General features: G+C 46.8%; 1 protein-coding gene across 3 annotated transcripts in view; it reads right to left on the minus strand.

Annotated features, from left to right (window-relative positions):
- Positions 1–659: 659 nt before the first annotated feature.
- The window catches only part of BCL9 (BCL9 transcription coactivator), a 177,299-nt gene continuing 158,666 nt past the window's right edge, over positions 660–19,292 (minus strand). For all 3 annotated transcript variants that reach the window (XM_083171638.1, XM_083171639.1, XM_083171637.1), the window contains 6 exons: positions 17,337–17,650; positions 15,674–15,857; positions 14,164–14,263; positions 10,875–13,110; positions 4,102–4,359; positions 660–2,967 (listed from right to left, as the gene is read on the minus strand). In XM_083171638.1, the coding sequence (XP_083027764.1) occupies positions 1,901–2,967; positions 4,102–4,359; positions 10,875–13,110; positions 14,164–14,263; positions 15,674–15,857; positions 17,337–17,650 (4,159 nt within the window). In that variant the 3' untranslated portion in view covers positions 660–1,900. The remainder of the gene's footprint in view (positions 2,968–4,101; positions 4,360–10,874; positions 13,111–14,163; positions 14,264–15,673; positions 15,858–17,336; positions 17,651–19,292) is intronic.

Genomic DNA, 19,292 nt, shown 5'->3' on the forward strand with positions numbered 1-19,292 from the left:
TGGTGGGATCAGTATGGCTCACAGACCGTGTCTAGGTAGACAGTCAATATGTTGATGGCAAAAGGTCAACATGCACAATATCTACATTGACAAAAGGTCGACCTAAACAAAAAGTTGATAAATAAAAAAAGGCGGACGTGAGTTTTTCATGATTTTCTAAAAATGATGGCCTTTTTCATGCTTTACTATAGATGTAGACACCAATTGGGAAGCATGGCGACCGCACGCACTGCACTAATTAGGGGCCCAAATCTTTTGTGGAAAAACCTTTGAAAAACTCATGTCAATCTTTTCATGTTTTGAAACTTTGTCAATGTCAGCATGTTGACTTTTTGGTGTTGACCTACACAGTCTGTGAGTTATCTTCCCCCCCCCCCCCCCCCCCCCGGACTGCAGAAGTGCCAGGACTGTTTTGGCCACGTCCAGCTTGATAAAATAGGACACCGATTGAATGGATGTGATTGCAATGAATATATTTACCACGCAATTCATCATTTATAGCCAATTAAACATTTTTAGAATTTTTATTACATATGTACCATGTGGTCTCCATTTTATCGTTAATCTCCCGAACCATGAACCCACCTAAAAGCCAACGTTGACAAATAGAACACCAATGTAACTTACAAAATGTATATATTCCAGTAACAACGACTTGCTCAGTTTGTAAGAAATATATTTTATTTTTTTCCGACACCACAGCCCTGGCAAGTGGTTTTGTACCAAATTTAATGGAGATTACACAGAATGTTTAATGCTGGGGTAAGAGGGACAAGAGGAAGAGTGAAAAAATAACCGGCACAAAATATGAATTACTGGGGATTGCTCCGAGACAGGATGATTGGAGATTACTGCATATGGTCTCACTGTACATGTATGTAACAGCATAAAGTCTGGCTTCTTCAGAAAAGCATGAGAAAGCGCTATCGAAATACAACGTCAGTCTCTACTAGATCTAACCTCCCTCCAAATACAAGAAAATAAAAAAATACACATTGCGCAGACCGATTAAAAGGACATTAAGCAACAAAGGATGAGATTTGGAGGTAGCAAAATAAACGGGACACAGAAAAAAAAATATAAGACAAAAAACAAAACAAAAAAGTTGTATTTGCTCTCCATAGACTGATATTGTTTTTTGGGGGTTTTGTGTTTTTCACATTTTTTAAAACTTTTTTTACATTTTTTTTTTTAAAGAAAAGGAGATCACCTAACTGGATTTAATAGTTTTTGTGCTTTTTTTTGTTTGTTTTTTTAATAATACTCTTTCTGTATGAGGTCTTAGTTTGGTTTACTATACACTGGAGTTAAAAGGAGGAAAAAAAAAAAGTAACAAGATTTTTGAAAGGCGGTTTTTATCCACCCAAAAGTAAACAGCACTGAATCAATTTCCTCTCACACACAAAGACCCGAGGCCTCTGCTAAAAATCCCTTTTACAATATTTTACAGTACACAAAGAAAGGATGAACCAGGTGTCTTTAAGAAACCAATCCAAACGACGTAAACATACAGGATGGTGCAACTCATGACAAATGGCGATTCTCAAAAAACAGCTACAGAATTTTTTTTTTTCGTTTTTTTTTTATCCCCCCCCTCCCCGAAAAAAATAAAATAAAAAAAAAGCAGGTGCCATCACGGGATACCCAAGTCCACAAAAATAATTTTTCTTAAAAATAAATCTTAAAAAAAAAAAAAAAAATTAAAGAAAAAACAAAACAAAAAACCTTGAATAAATGAAAGCAATGCTCAGATAGTTTCTTACATTCTAGAGTTTCCACCAAATTGACATTTGGGTCCTCTTTCTCCTATTGCATGGCCAAATGGGACTCCTCATGTTAAAGATTTCTCGGGAGATAATCTCACTTCTACAAGTTCTAATATGTGTTTGTTTGTAGCAGCTTAAAACATCATGTTCCCCGGGTTGCCAGGTCCTTGGCCGAACCCACCCATCCCAACATCAGCAGGCATTCCTCGGGGGCGCATCTGTGGGGGAATCATGAGGTTTTGTTGAGGTCCCATCATCCCCTGCATTGACATCAACATGTTCGGAGAGCCCACGCTACCTGGGTGACCGTAAAGTACTCCAGGCATCCTTTCCTTTCCCATCATGCCCACCCCTCCCGGATTTCCCATCATAGTTAGTTGGCCAGGCATTCCTGATTGTGCTGGTGACATCATGCGATGATGAGGTCCAATCATGCCTTGCTGCATAAAACTAGGAGGCCTCATCGAGTTGTGACCAGGCATATCCCCCGGGCCAGGACCTCCCATGCCACCCATGGGAAGACCCATTCTTGGGTTTGGCTCCCCCATCATACCAGGCAAGTGTGAAAAACCAGGTCCTTGCTGCGGCTTTCTGCCCGGAACTTCCCCACGAGGGAAATACTGCAGTGTTTGACTGGGTTTTTCGGATGGAATAATCCTTGATAGGTCAAACTCAGGGATTCCAGATGCCCCTGGTCTAATAACTTCCTGTAGGTCCGGGTCAGCAAAAACTGAAGGCATATTATTTCCCATAACAACAAAGGAATCCGGCCCTGTTGGACATCCTGACTTACAAAGTGCTGGGTCTGCATTTGGGGGCATGTTGCCAGGACGACCTAAATGCCCATCACCCGGGAAGCCCATTCCAGGCGGGAAGTTTCCCTGCCCCCCGTTAGGGCCGTTGTGTGGAAAAGGAACCTGCGGAGGTGACTGAACTGGAGGAAAGCCTTGGGCAAAAGCCATGCGTCCTTGAGGCACCATAGAGGGTTCCTGGGAACCATGCCCCATCATAGCATTATGTGACATCATCCCTGGTCCCATAGGGCCTCCGTGTGGCGGAACATTGGGTGGCATGGCATTTGGAGAGGGCATCTGTCCACCATGGGAAAGCGGCTGTGTCATACCCATTGGGCTCAGCGTTGGCATTGAAACACCGCCGTGAGGACCAGACATCTTAGAATTCTGGGGATTCATGCCCATACCTAAAAAAAAAGAACAAGGGGGACATCATGAGGACACCACAACAAGAGGAATAGTAAGGCTCAAACACAGAACAGTTATTAAAAGCATGGCAAATCTATAACCGGCAGGCAAAGTGCTCTAGATCAAAACATAAATTACTGGTCAAAGAAACAAGAGCACGGGGAGCAAATGTGTGAGCAAGAGTGCAAAGAGAGGGGGAGCCAAGCAAGAAAACAAAGGGGGGAGGGAGCTAGCAAGCGATAAAGCAAAGCGGAGGAGCGCAAGAAAGCAAAGCGGAGGAGCGCAAGAAAGCAAAACGGAGGAGCGCAAGAAAGCAAAGCGGAGGAGCGCAAGAAAGCAAAGCGGAGGAGCGCAAGAAAGCAAAGCGGAGGAGCGCAAGAAAGCAAAGCGGAGGAGCGCAAGAAAGCAAAGCGGAGGAGCGCAAGAAAGCAAAGCGGAGGAGCGCAAGAAAGCAAAGCGGAGGAGCGCAAGAAAGCAAAGCGGAGGAGCGCAAGAAAGCAAAGCGGAGGAGCGCAAGAAAGCAAAGCGGAGGAGCGCAAGAAAGCAAAGCGGAGGAGCGCAAGAAAGCAAAGCGGAGGAGCACAAGAAAGCAAAGGGGGAGCGCGAGAAGGCAAAAAAATAAGGGGGGGGAGACCGCGAGAAAGCAGGGGGGGGGGGGTGGTGTTCGAAAAAGCAAAGGGAGGGGGGGAGGGGTGCGAGAAAGCAAGGGGGGGGGGTTTAGAGAGAGAGAGAGAGAGAGCTCTCTCTGGTTTAATGGCTTGTTCCATGCATTAAAGACACCTCAAGGTGGCAGCCCCCCATCTTTAGAACGGATCACTGAATAAAGCTCAGAGCTTGTTAGAAGGTTTGCTTTAGACTGTGTCAATGCCACATAATCCTGACCATGGTGGAAGGAAAGTCCTCCCCGGATGGGAGACACCTTATAATGTAATCGTTCAGTGCTCCTAGTCCACCTCGTCCAGGTCAGCCTTCTGCTGGCACAAGTTACGTGGTACGGTAACACCGGTGCCCACTGTAACCTCAGTAATACAGAATATAATAATAACAATGACGACATTACGTAGCAAAGACAAAAACGTTAACATTCCCTTGAGCGAGGTGGATAAGATCAGTTCAGACTGCTGACATAATACCTGGCATAGGATTCATAGACGGGAGATTGGGCGAGCGGGCAGGAGGGGAATCGTCATCTGAACTAGCCACCGTCTTGATGGCATCGTGGTAAAGAGGCGTAGAGCTGGGCATAGCAAACTTGGACATCCTAGACATCATAATAGAGAGAGGGTTCTGGGAGAGGGTGGGCTCGGGTGCCATCGTGTAGTTAGTGCTGGAGGGAAGACTTCCGGGGTGATTTATAGAAGCAGACTGGCTGACTAATGGAGGGGGGCCTCCTGCGAGAGAACAGAGATAACAGATTAACAAGAAGTCATTATTCTCCTTCAGATCGCCGACTACCAAAATAAAAGGGCCGCATTCAACTACTTACTAGAAGGTTCTCTGCCCAACTGTCACAACATTTACAAATACTAGGAATAAAAAGGTCTTCATATAATCTCACAAGCCTATCGGAGGTTATCTGACGTGGAACAGCGGGCTACCGCCACCCTTTTAAAAATAAGTGTGAATATGATGCTAAATGGATCAGCGTTCGCTAGGTCACCTCTGGCCAACAATTAATAGATAAATGTCATTTGTGATTTCCTAAATGTCAGCTCTTTTTGCCCAATCCAACAAGCAAGTTTGTCGGCGGAAAAAAAAAAAATTACAAACACCTTACGCAGCCCGTGTTGCATGCAGAGTAAGAGAAAGGTTACTCTCCACAACGCAGATATGAAGTCCCCTTACATGTGCAGACCAGGGCACCGTTCCTCTGCAAAGCCACTGCACAAATGCACCATTCCCATGCACAAGCACACCACTTCCATGTACACCCGCCACACAAGCGCACCACTCCCGCCACACAAGCCCACCACTCCACTGCACACCCGCTGCACAAATGCCCCATTCTCCTGCACAACTGCCGCACAAATGCACCGCTGCACAACTGCCGCACAAATGCACCACTCCCGTGCACACCCGCTGCACAAAGGCACCACTCCCATGCACACCCGCTGCACAAACGCACCACTCCCATACACACCCTCTGCACAAAAGCACCACTCCCCTGAACAAACAAACTGTTCCAGTGCACACCTGCCGCACAAGCATACTATTCCCGTGTACATCTGCCACACAAATTGCTTGTGTGAAACGGACAGGAATGGAGATGTGCTTTCAACTCTAATCTATGGCCGCATCGCAAGCCAGGCAAATGACTGCTGGGAGTTACTTCTACTGACACCAATGAACAAAACTCCCTGCCTCATTCAGATTATACTGCTGGCTCCTAAAGTCTACATTACATTTTGCACCTCCTGTAGGAACAGACTTCTGATTTATTGTGTAGATCATAAACATCAAGCAGGACTGTAAAACACAAGACATTCTACGTCGGTCTGTAGCGTAATAAATACATTGTGCCAGACACTGGGTAAAGGATCCCGAGCAAAACTGATCAAGGTTAACACACAGAATCTCCTTGATTGATCGCCCATCATCGACGCCTGGTGATTGGGGGTTTCAATTCTGCAGTTCGGATTGGGGAGTCAGGCGCCACAAGCACTCCAAGATCTTTTGGAAAGTGTAATGTGGACCTTGATGTCCAGGGGTCAGTAATGGTAGGATAGATGGTCTGTGCGGCTCAGATTCTTAGAATCCATTGTGCGTGGGACGGAGATGTCACATCAGAGGACAGCTAATCTGTGGCCTACATAACTGAGAACATAGCGTCTCACAGAGATATAATTCAGCTGCAGTGATAACCTACCTACAAAGCCATTGTTGTACTGAACAGAGTCATTGGATTGTCCGTTATGACCTATTTTCAGTAAATCACTAGTTATAGGGCTGGCACAGATAAGTATATGATGGAAATGTAATGGAAATAAGAAGTCACTTTTCTGGTTTTAATGGAGGTTCCCACCAAATTGTTGACCTGTTCTGTAATCCTTTCTGATCAATCATATGGGTTCATTCTACGGGGCTGATTAATCGATGAGTTTTATCATAAGCAGGGCTGATCATCTGGTCTATAAGTGGTGTGGACAGGTCAAGATGTGCAGAGGATCTCTGTAACTTGTAGTGTTCAGTGATCTAGAGATTATCGATACTTCTGCCAGAACACTTCACCTGTTACCACATTTACTTTACTGAGTGCAATAGAATGAATGGGGAGGAATGAAAGGAAAAAGAATCATAGTTACGACTTGCGTCCATCTAGTTCAACCTGGTATAGATATCCATTGCTGATTTGGTAGGTTCTGATATTTTACAGACAGATTATATTTCTTATTTGTACCCATGGATGTTTTTCTCCAGTAAATGTTTGTCCAACTTTGCCTTGAACGCATTTAATGAGCCAGCCGTTACCACCTCTCTGGGAAGAGAGTTCCAGAGTTTGACTGTTCTGACCGTAAAGAAATTCTTTCTACTAGCTGAATGAAATCTTTTGGTACTTGTGTATTTTGGCGGCGCCCATCGCATCGCATACCATAAGGCATATGATGGTATGCGATGCGATATCGCGCGATATTGTACAATGCCATACAATTTTAAAATTGTATGACATTGTATATGGCATACAATGTGATGCGATTAAACATTGTATAAGCACCCTAATGGGTGCTTACAATGTTAAATGCACCCCCCACTATAAACATGAACCCGAAGCGTGGCGAGCGCAGCGAGCCCGCGAGGGGCGGCGGTACGCGTCCTCCGACCTTTTCATACCCCCACTATCCACCTCGGCGTGTCGAGAATAGAAAGTGTGGCGAGCGCAGAGAGCCTCCGAGCCCGAAACGTGGCGAGCCCCGCGAGGGGACGCGGATACCTGTGAAGGCCGCGAGGGGACTCCGATACCTGTGAAGGTATCCGCATTCGCTCGCCACGCTTCGGGCTCGGTGGCTCGCTGCGCTCGCCACACTTTCTATTCTCAACTCCACGCCGACGTGGATAGTGGGGGTATGAAAAGGTCGCAGGACGCGTACCGCTCGCCAGGCTTCGGGTTCACGTTTATAGTGGGGGGGTGGCGTGGGGGTGCATTTAACATTGTAAGCACCCATTACGGTGCTTAAAAGCACCCTTTAGGGTGAATATACAATCTTTCATCGTATAGGGGGCAAAAATCGCGTCGCATCGGGTGCATGGCATGCGATTAAAACATTGCGCGATGGAAATCGGGGGCGCCGCTATAATACACAAGTACCAATCTTTTTTCTTCTAATCTATACTCATGCCCTCGTGTCCTAGATTACTTTCTAGTAGAAAAGAGGGTGTGTGACCGTTCCTTATATTGGCCCTTGATATACTTGTACATGTTGAGCATGTCCCCCCTTAAACGTCTCTTTTCCAATGTAAATAGTCCCAAATTGCTTAATCTCTCCCTGTAGCTTAAATTCTCCATTCCCCTAATAAGCTTTGTTGCTCGCCTTTGGACTTTTTCTAATTCTATGATGTCCTTTTTATAGTGTGGGGCCCAGAACTGTACTCCGTACTCGAGGTGAGGTCTCACCAATGCTTTATATAGTGGCATAATTACCCTTGAGTCCCTAGTTTCCATTCCCCTCTTAATACATGCCAGAATTTTGTTGGCCTTTTTTGTAGCTACATTACAATGGGCACTACATCCCAGTTTGTTGTCTATTTGGACTCCTAGATCCTTTTCAAGTATGGAATTACCCAGTTCCTCTCCGCTAAGGTTGTAACTTGCACACTGGTTGTGTCTCCCAAGGTGCATAACCTTACATTTATCTACATTGAACCTCATCATCCATTTTTTTGCCCACTCATCTAGAATTGCAAGATCCTTTTGAAGCATGGTGACATCTTCTGATGGTTTGATGACTTTGCTAAGTTTTGTATCGTCCGCAAAGATGGATACATTGCTGAGTAACCATATTCCAATATCGTTAATAAAAATGTTAAACAAAATGGGCCCCAAAACTGAACCCTGGGGCACTCCACTTAGTACCGGTATCATATCTGATACGGCACCATTCACAACCACTCTTTGTTCTCTATTACATAGCCAATTCCCTACTCATCTGCAGATATTTTCACCCAATCCTAGGTTCTCCATTTTATTAATCAATCTCTTGTGTGGGACAGTATCAAATGCTTTAGCGAAATCTAGAAAAATCACATCTACAGCATTTCCATTATCGAGGTTTTTGCTAACCTCTTCATAGAACCCTAGTAGATTAGTTTGGCATGAACGATTTTTCACGAACCCATGTTCGTTAGTACTGAGTAGACGGTGATGGTCTAAATATTCCTGGATACCATCCCTTAAAAATCCTTCAAATAGTTTACCCACAATTGATGTTAAACTAACGGGTCTGTAATAAGCTGGATCTTCCTTTTTTGAATATTGGCACTACCTCAGGTATAGTACCAAAAGATTAGAGAATAGCAGACGATAGTGACTTGCTAAAGATATAATATAGGGGGGTAGCTAGTTCATCCCTTAATTCCATTAATACCCTCGGATGAATCCCATCTGGCCCTGGTGATTTATTCGTTTTGAGTTTGCTTAGCCTCAGTATTATTTCCTTCGGCGTGAAATCCACAATGAGATCTGGCTTATTTGTCCTGTTTGTGGTAAATGTTCGTTCCACAGTCTGCTCTCCCTTAGTAATACTGATGAGAAGAACTCATTGCATGGGGGAAAAAAAAGGCAAGGGGAAAAAAAAGGCAAGGGGAAAAAAATAAAATAAAAAATAAAAAGACGGGAAAAAAGGCAGGGGGAAAAAAAAGGCAAGGAGGGGAAAAAAAAAGGCATGGGGAAACAAAAAAAGCAAGAAAAAAAAAAAATAAAAGAAAGGCAAGAGAAAACAAAAAAAGAAAGGCAAGAAAAAAAAAGAAAGGCAAGAGGAAACAAAAAAAGAAAGGCAAGGGAAAAAAAGGCAAGTAAAACAGAGGAGCGAAAAAATTGCTAAAAAAGAAATAAAAAAAGAAAGGGGAAAATAAGGGGGGGGGGGGGGGTGCGTCCCACTCTTAGTCAACAAGTAGCCCCAACAATTAACATTTTCCTGGTTTTCACAAAGATTGCAAATGAAATAATTAGCTCCACATGTGGATGTTTTAAAATAGGTCAGTGAATAATAAATGCACCTGTCGGGTGACCTGAAAAACCATGAACTGTTGGGGGTACTTGTGGCCCGAGGTTGAGAACCACTGATCTAGTGGTCTGTCTGGCAGTTTCAGGACAAGACTGCTGGAGCTGGGATGCAGTTTAAATCCCGGCGGTCGGGATCCCGCCGTTCAGAATCCCGACCTCTGAAATCCCGACACTTTCTCCCTCCGTGGGTGTCCACAGCACCCCTGGAGGGAGAAAAAATTAGCATGCCGAGCGTAGCGAGGCACCGGGCCCGCTGCGTGGGGAGCGCAGCGAGCCCGCAAGGGGGGGCGATCCACGTCCCCCCCTTGTCGGGATTTCGGCGGTCGGGATTTTGAACGCCGGGATTTCCTACTGAATCCCTGGAGCTCACTGTACAGTTTTGTCAAAGTCATTTCATAGAAGCCTTGGTGATTTCATTAAATGGGTTACACCCAATACATTAACCAGTACACAATGTATTCACAGGTCCCTGCTTTCTGTTTCAGAGCCAGCTGTTAAAGTGGCCAAACAGACAGGTGTCCTTATGGATAAACAGATGGACTTGTTGCATTGCTATAGTCTGGGTATCGCTGCCCCTACCGCTCGCTGCATTAATAAACTGATACAGAACAACAAAGCATTACAATACTGTAATAACTGGAAGCATTCCGTGTAAGTTACAGAACCATTGTTCTATTACTCTCTGTTATCGGCTGTTTTTCTTCTATGCTTAGGCTCCAAACCTGCCCTGTGTTGCAGTCACTGGGAGTGCGACTCATTATCGGGCATAAAAGGTGGGAAGAGGCCTGCGCGGGTCCAGCTTCCCGTACCTACCCTGCTGCTCTAAAGCGCAGGCCATGGGAGGTTTCAGGGTCCTGCCTCTTTAAATTACGCTGTGCCCTTAATCTCAGCCGCACGTTTCCTTCAGGAGCAGCTAAAATATGAAGTGTCCAGGATGTATTATTGGATGATTTTCTGGTCTCTTCTATGAGGTTCCCATGGTAACAGCAGCCAGCAGCAACGCGGGAATCAATGATCATTATTGCAGAGGGGAAAAAAACTGCTCAACAGGATGAAACGCTAAACATTTCTGGATCAATGGAAATACTAGAATGCTTAAACTTTTGTTGTGCCCGTCAGGTCGTAGCGTCCCCTTTTTGAAACCGGCAGAAAAATAAGAATTGGCACATTTAACGCAAGAACCACCACCACTATTACACGCTGCTAACAGGTTCTCTCTGCTGAGTGTTTTTTTTTTTTTTTAAACCCTAAGAACCAACGTTAACCATTTGCGTGGCTAAGTTACTGTTAAATATCCTCAAAAATACGTTAAAAATGACAGCGCCACTCACAGCGACTGTTCTTTTTTATATGCAATATTTACCTAAACTTCAGTTAATTCATTTGGCTGTATTGGTATTTATTTTAACAAAAAAAAAAAGTTGCTGTGATTGACGCTGGCATTTTCAGCGTATATTTTGAGGATTGCTCACAGCATCCTTGGCACTTGAAGGGTTCATACATTTGCTTTGTTACGGCAGATAAAAATGCAAGCACAAGAATATTAACTGACTGTAGACGTCCTGAACTGAAGACAGCCTCTAACCTTACGCTCACAGTAACAGCAGCGATAGACATTGCAGCATGCAGTGGGCTATGAAGAGATCTTCAGTATAACGTAACTGACAAGAACACCAAGATAGAACCTACCAGATTCCATATTCCCCATCATGGCTGGTGAAGCGTGGCCAAGTGGTGGCTTGTGCTGGTTTGGGGGTATTCCCGGACTCTGCATCGGAGGCTTAGGAGAAGACGTCCAACCCGGGGAAGGTACAGGTAAGGACGGAGACTTCAGGTGGACAGGGGAAGCAGCGGCAGACCCCATGACCGGCGGGGACTTAATGGAAGCAGCAGCCGCAGCCGTTGGTCCTGTCAACATCCCGGCTAACTGAGACGGCGTTTGAGGGGATTTAAGATTACCAGAGGGGGAGCCCAGCATGGGAGATTGGACCTGGCGCATAGTTGGGGATTTTAAAGGGTTCACACCGGGAGAGTTCACTTGACCGCCGGATACAGAAACGTTATCCATAGGTTTGCGCCCCAGGCCGCGTTGCCCGGGAGGTGCAACATTGAGGTTGCCTGGGTTATTGTTTGGGTTAAGAGGTAGAGGTGGCATGTGGCTGAGTCTGCTGTTAGTCCTTTGATCGGGCCCCATCTGTTCTCTGGGGTTCCGTAGTACTCCTCCAGTAGCCTGGGACATACTGAGATAAGGCCGGGAGCCCATACCATAGTCCTGGGAGTGTTCGAACTGTGCAGAATGCATTTTTTGCTGGTTAGAGAGCATTTCGTTGCTCCCTGGCCTCATCTTCAGCATCTCCTCGGATGCCATCACATCCCTCATCTCTCGCATCTTTTGAGGCATTAACTGCTGGTTAGAATTCATATTAACATTCAGATTCATGTCAACCTTCATGTTCATATTGCCGGGGCCCATGCCAAACTCTACCTCTCTATTCGGGCCCATGTTGAGAGGCATCCCCTTGGAGAATTCCATCCTTGACGGGCTCAGTGCTGCATCGCCGGGCATACGGGGAAACATACCCGGCTCCATATTCCTCTGAGGGGGCATGCCTCTGTTGATTTCCATAACCGGTCGAATGCCCTCCATGCCGATGCCGGGGGGCAGGCCAAGCTGCTTTTCCGAAACATGCTGATGAAAAAGCTCATCGGGCAAACCTTGAGGATTAGGGAACCTCTCGCCTCGCCCTGGGCCGCTGAATATGCTTTGCCCGGGGGGGAAATTACGTCCGTCTTGTATTTTTGGCACCTCGTCCGGCCAATTAACACCAGGCCTGGATGCAGGATTAGGAATATTAGGTCCTTCCATGTCGGGGTTCATCATGCCGACAAATCCGGGTAACCGCTGCATTTGGCTTCCAGGCACATTTGGATGAGGGGGCATACCTTTTGGTGGCATGGGATGCGGCATTCCTATTCCATCTGGGAAAGGCTCAGGTCCTCCCGGACCCCAACTTTCCCCAGGGTTCATTTGATAAGGAGGTGGAGGACCTCGGACCATTCCCCTGGGCCCGTGCTGGTGTACCATCATATCCTGCAAAGACCTCTGCTGCACTACAGCCTGTTCCTGCTTTCGCCGCTTTTCCTCGTAGAACTCTTGTTGGAGTTTTAGCCAAGCCACCTGCTCCGGGGTCATGTGGTCGAGGTGGTCTTGGCCAGGCTGAGGATTCATTGGTGGTGGCCCCATATCCTCGGGTGAAAAAGGCATGTCCCTATGTCCTTGTGGCCCAAATGGCATACCTCCATCTGGATGAGGCCCGGGGCCCTTGCCCAAATTTTGTGATTGAGCCATCATCGCCTGTATTGGCCCTTCAAGTTTTTTCTGAGGATTGTCCAGCATTCCCGAGTTTTGTTGCGGTCCCCCACTTTGGCCTGTAATGTCTTTTATGGCAAACTCTTTCTCGTCAGGGAAAAGCATACGTTGAATATCTCGAAGGGTTTGTAAAGACCTCTCTCGATGCTCCAACTGTTCTTGAGAAAGTCCATCGGGATTTTCTCCTAAAGAGGTTGGATCTCCGCTTGGTACCTGCTGCGAAGAGCCTTTAGGTTCGGCCTTAGAGTCTACGGGAGGGGCAACGTTCCCTTGAGACATCGGGCTGGCAGCTTGATTGTTGGGGGTGGAGCTTTGCCTGCATCCTTCAGTCTGTAGTACACTTGGGTTGGCGGGGCTGTTGGCTGCCATTTTGCTCTCCGCTACCCCACCGTCTTGTGCGAGTGAACAATGAGAAGCTGCAGGCTTGGAAGGCAGTGCTGGACCAGGCGGATTCGATTGCACTTTGGCTGCTTGCGAATGGTTTTGCTCCTGCGGCGTAGGTGCTCGTGGGATTGCTTTAGGTTCATTCCGAATGTTTGTAGATATTGGAGTATTCTGTAAAAAGAGATGAAAGAAAAACAGGAACTGTAAAAAAACAAGTCATGAACTTTTTCATATTATGGGGCGGGGGGGGGGGGGGGGGGTGTTTCAATTGTGGTGAGAAAAATTCTACGCAAAAATAACTAGCTTAATTTTTTACATGGTTTCCCGATCAAGGCAGAAAAACGGCAGGTAATTCAATTAAAGTGGGGGGAAAAAATCTAATTTTTTATCCAAAAAACAAACAAAAGAAAAACAGGATCTGGGATACATGTTTTCCCGATCAAGGCAGAAAAACGCCACCTATCGTGGATTTCGACCTCTCCAGAAAAAAAGCATCCAACAGGTGCCAGCATTGGGGATAATTGGCTACCTGATGGGGGATCAATTAGCTGGGGTAAATTACCGTAGCCAATTGAATTCTCCCAAAATTGTCATTAGACGGTGTCGGACCTCTTGCTGTTTATGCAGGAGGAAATTAGCCTACTTTATTACCTGCGTAATGAGAAGTGAGGTGTTTGAGAGGCGAGCAGAATAAAAGACACCAATAAAGTCCCATCACATTAAGTAACCAATGGCTGCAAAGGTGATCCGTGACAACCCAGTGACGCGTTTTCTGTATGAAGAGGGAAAGAATCCCTGCAAGCTTCAGAAAAGCACAAAATGATGGGAACCCAACTGATTGCAGAAACTAATTAGGAAGGTGGCTACATAAAGCAATATAAAAGGCACAACCTGGAGCTTGCAGCTACTCTGGCCTTTGCCTCTGTATATCCATTAAACTTCCTGTACACGTTACACACCAAGGGGTGGAGCAGGCTGTCACAGCCACAGATCACTGACGCCTTGGACCGAGTTGCCAATGACCGACAGACCATGAACCACCGCCGGCTCCTTAGGTAAATCTTCCGCCAAGAGCCGCATTGTCTAACACACAATCCGTCCAAATATTCCCACTTATTAAACAATTGCCATTATATTCAGCCCATGCATGGGTATTGTCACATTTATAATGGGATCAGCAGCGATGAGAGTGAACAAGTGCGACGCACAGGAAGGAATACCCACCGTAGGAGTTGAAGTGCGTTCAGCTTTGCTGTTTGAGGTGCTCTGTATGTGGAAGAGGACAATGGATTCTGCCTGCCCCTTCAGAACGGCTTCTGCAGCTCTGTGGGATAAAAGAGACAGGTCAGCCCTCTGCAGGTAACCACGGCGGACAGGTAAGGCGCGGGATTCAGTAGGCAGCACGCTAAACACCCCCCCTCCCCCCCATCCCCACACACAATCTAACTTAGAAACCGGGGCACACTGCGAATCCTAAAACCTGACAATACATCCAGGACTGGATTCCTACTGAACATTCACCTGTGGAGGGTGGAAGCTAAGGCTAGGGGTCGTATTCAATAAGTGATTCCGACAGTCGGAATCCCAGGCAGTTTTTGCTTCGCTCGACAGATAACTCGACAGGTGGAACTCAATGTTCGGCCTGTTGAGTCTCAAAAGTGGACGTGCTTTCGAAAACTGTTGCGGATTGTCAAAAAAACGGACGTGAGTTCGACAATCTGCGGCCTTTTCCGACAAAATAGATTCCACTGGTTTTAAAGTCGGATCTGTTTAGTCGCGATCCGCCTTCAATGCTGTCGGAAATAGCCGGCAAGTTTGAATAGCCTCCCCCCCCCAAGGGGTACATTTACTAAAAAGTGGGATCTATCGATTATCATCTGACTGGTTGATATGGGCAAAAACTCTAAAAACTAAAAAATGTAAGTCCTACACATTTGAAATCTAGGATTACATAAAAGAAGATGAAGTTTTCTGGACCATCTACTTGTGAGCTGGACTTGCCAGACGACAGATGACACTTTGGGGTTTACAGAGCGAACGCTCCAATCTCTCCGTCCTCTGTTCACTACAACAGAACCTGGGCAGGCAGCCAGGACCGCTGATAGATGCTTCCGTTATTGGGAGAGCGTAGCAGCTCGGTCGGACAGCTGACCCCCAGCGCTGCCTACAAGCTGAGGAAGATGTTAATGAAAGGCTTGTAGATAACCTGATCAGCTGGAGAATAACAGTGTGAGGAACCGCGGGCAGACACCGCTGATAAGACTGCGCTGGGCCAGCAGCGGGAAGACTGTGCGTTTTACAGAAGTAACAAGGGAATGATTGCTCTCGGCTGATTCAGCATCACAGAACAGGGGAAAGAGGGTCCCGTCCACTGTGCTTTGCGAACATTTGGGACCGTCGTACAAATGAAGAGATGTAAGCAGTGTTGTTGTGAGCGGGGTATCGGGCAAGCTATATGATACATAAGCAACAAACGCGAACAAGAGATGTATGAAGCAGTGGAAGGAGAATTGGCCCATGGTAACCAATCAGCACTGAAGCAACCTCTATCATTTGCATAATATAAAATTACACAGAGCAGCTGATTGGTTGCCATGGGTCACTTCTCCTCCCTTATCACGGCCTCATACATCTACCCCAGAGATTTTCTTGTGGATCATCGATCTTCGACCGCCCTCTCCATGCCGCACTTACACTACACAGACACGAGCAATCGGTAATTAATATTACTCACTTATTGGCCATCTCAGTAGAAAAGACATAGACCACTTTAGTCGGCGTTTTCCTTCCAGGTGTGGAATCCAGCATTGTCGGCCCAAGGGAAGGGGTGGAAGACCTGGGAACGGAGGTATTGGAAGGGGGCATGGGGTGGGGGGCGTGGCATTCCAAGGGCATCGCTGGATCTGTAGTGTTGCTGTCTGAGGGCAGGAAGAAAAGGAGGTTAGAAGTCGGATACGGTCATTCTTGTGCTCATCTTCACTGCAAAACAGGTTCTATTAGAAGTCACCAGACCTAATTCCATACGCGGTCTGCCTAAACAAGCAGTGCTGACCCTCTGGGGGCCTATGCGCAGTTGTAAAACATTTCTCCCCTGTGAGTACGTGCAGGGGAGCTTGGAAACCAGAATCAGGCCCATATTGTGCGTTTATCACGGATGCTTCCAGTACGAGTCGCTGACGTATTACCTGCTTCTCTGTGATTGGTGCATCTCTTCTATTTTTCGATGTACTAAGTCATTATTGTTGGTTCTAGATTTGAATGTAGATACTTGAGTGTTTAGCCAGGAGACCACAGCGGCTTCTTATTGGCTAAGACACCTGCCTGTGCATGGACTTGTAACCAGACCACTTGCAGGAGAGCTGTGTTGCAGCCAATCAGCTGTGGCCCAGAGAGACTGGCAGCTTAGCGCAGCTACTGGATACACAGAGTGGCGGTTATTCTAAGGAACAGTCTAACAGCGGTCGCTATGGCAAAGGAAGGTTAGATCTGACCACAGAAATACTCCTATAATATATATATTTCTAATAGTGTGTGTGTGTGTGTCTCCCTAGAGAGTGACTAACACTATCACGCTCTCATCACTTCACCACCTACTAGGACAAAACAAAATAATATAAAACTTTAGGGGTGATTCAAACCCTTTATACCCTGTTAGCACAGGAAGATCTGACCCAGAGAACACAGAAAAGCGCAGCCTTGACTCTCTGGCCTGGCCTAGGAGCTTACACTCTGCCTGCAAACTTACTGCTAATTAGACTCCCGGCGGGCAGGTTTCTGTAAGACGGACGGCTGCTCTCCTGCCACCACTACAGGATGCCCGGCCACAGTGATGCAGTAGGTGTTCATGCTGCCGTCGCTATATAAATCCACATGCACCCAACAGTGGTAGCGCAAGCTCAGTCTACGCACGAGGGTATACGCAGGGTGAGATCACTGCTGGAATCCCCTCGAGTGAACGCTGGCTGGCAGGTATGCGACTGCCGTCATTACCTTGTCAGCTACAGACACGATTAGACACTTCCTCATCCTACAGCTATTTTCAAGTGATTCATTGTAAAAAAAAAAAAACCCCGCTCGCTCTCCTGAGTGCAGCAATACACAGCGTGAGCGGAGTAACGGGGGATGATCAGTAGCATGGCACCTAAGACGATATGGTTATCCCCCAAGTTATGCACATTTTGCATGAGATAATAAGATGGGTACAAGAGGAATTATTCTCCGCACACTGGCCGTTACAAATACAGTTATTTGATGAGCGAGTTCCGTATACAGGTGACGCTTACTCCGGACCGCTCTGTCCAGCACACAGAGGTTCTGTGACATCTGACTGCAGCCACCGTGCGGAGCTCTATATATCCCAATGCCCATTGTCTCCCCAACACGGGCCGGCAGCTTACCTTTAATTTCAGAGTCTGTAGTGGGGGTTCCTGGGTCTCTCTGGTCGAACGACTCTGCAGAAATACTCCTTTCCCTTTTGCCTTTCCCTTTGGCTCCGTTGCCAGCCCCGTTCTTAAGTCCCATGCTGCCCCCGGGACCTTGCAGCGGTTTGGGGGTGTGGTTGCCACTCTTTGGGTCACAAGGAGACGCTGACTGACTTGCGGAGCTTCCCTGTTTCCCCTGGCTGGAGAACTTTGCATCCAGCTGGGGGTTGCCAGAAGGAGACATGACGGAAGGAGGGTGTACCATAACCTCTGGCTTCGCTTTTGGGCTGCTGTGGGAAGAGGACACAAGGTAAGTATACTTATATAGTTAGTATATTTACTTTATTGCACATACAAACGCTGTATTCACAATGGCTAGAAAAAGTATTCGACTCCTTCGCTGTTCAAAATGTGTTCTCACGTGGAATCAAACCGGATTTATCGGAGGAATAATTACAGCTGTTTAGAAAATACTCTACAATGTTATTGTTAAACATTTCCCAAATACCTACAGAGAGAAGCATTCTAAGCATTCAGTAGAAACGCAGGAAAATTCTGATTGTTTTGTATTTAGGCCACTTTCATGAGGATTCCGATGCATGCTATGATTTAGGGGCCTAAGTTTGGGCCTAATTCAGGTTGGTTCACAGTTCAGCTAGCGGGTTAACGCAGCACGTAGGGCGACTATGATAGTTGCCAAAGGCGTTGTCACAGCGGCACTGCACACGCGCATATCCACAGATACGCATGCGCGGAGCAGCACCGCCGGTCCCTGCAGCGAATTAGCTGCTGGGCGATTGAAGTTGAATCGGGCCCTTTGTACATAGGGCAGCTTCTTAGTTATAGGATACCAGGAACCTGGGGAGGAATGACCCGGTTCTCGCACAGAAGCTGCGACAACAGACTGGTGAGCGATGCCTGGAAGGGGCACACATCCAAAGACCTACTTAAACGTTTACCATAGGTAACACTGGGGGCAACTCTAAATTCAGGGGTGGGCGTATTCAGAAGGCCCCAATACTCCCACGTAACGTACCCAATACCTGTATATGCGTGTAGCGTGTTCCGCTGCGCACCGCTTGTAAACCCGGTCTAGCATTGAAGTTGCATTGGATTCGCAGTGTATTATACTGTGCAGCCAACCTGGATCCCGGATCACATGAGACGCTAATAGAGCTGCTCTGTCAATACAGATGCCTGTTTCTATGTACACAGAGGAGAGTTCTGCAAACAGCCAGCGCGTCCGTACAGCTGCTGGGCAGCATCATCTGCACAAAGGGCACATCCAGGACACCAACAATCGGAGCTGTATTATTACACGCCGCCAGAGGCGATCTGCGGACAATACATACGCTATACTATAATGGCCTTCTCACGGTCACAGGAGGGAGCGATACGCACTGCTCAGACTGAAGCCTGGGTCCATACGATGTATGGTAAGTGCATTATACAACACCCAATACTGTCCCGGGAAGCCTTGCAGGCTCTGCCATCTGATAGCTGGGACGTGGTGGCACAACACCCGGCTATGCCCAGGGCATCTAAGTTTGGACAAATACCCCCACAGCCCCAGCAGTAAGCATGGTACAGAGTCCCTGGGTCACTAGGTCCACCACTATTGGTAGACGGAAACTAGGTTGACACTTAAGGATGGTAGACATACCCTACGTCGACAGCGACATATGGTCGACACAAGCTTAAAGTCAACATGCACATTGTCGACATAAGTTTTTATGTTTTATTTTGCTTTAGACCAACTTGTTTCATACTTTACAATCCACGTGGGAATAGAGTAAGACTATAATTGTGTGCTGAGCGCAGCGAGACACCATGTCCGAAGTGCAGCGATCCATGCGAGAGGACGAAGGACACTTATACGGTGACCACGTCGACATTTCAACATCAAAAAACATGAAACACTTTTATATGTTA

Source organism: Crinia signifera, chromosome 2, assembly GCF_055691185.1.
Source record: "Crinia signifera chromosome 2, ASM5569118v1, whole genome shotgun sequence".
In the NCBI taxonomy this organism is placed as follows: domain Eukaryota; kingdom Metazoa; phylum Chordata; class Amphibia; order Anura; family Myobatrachidae; genus Crinia; species Crinia signifera.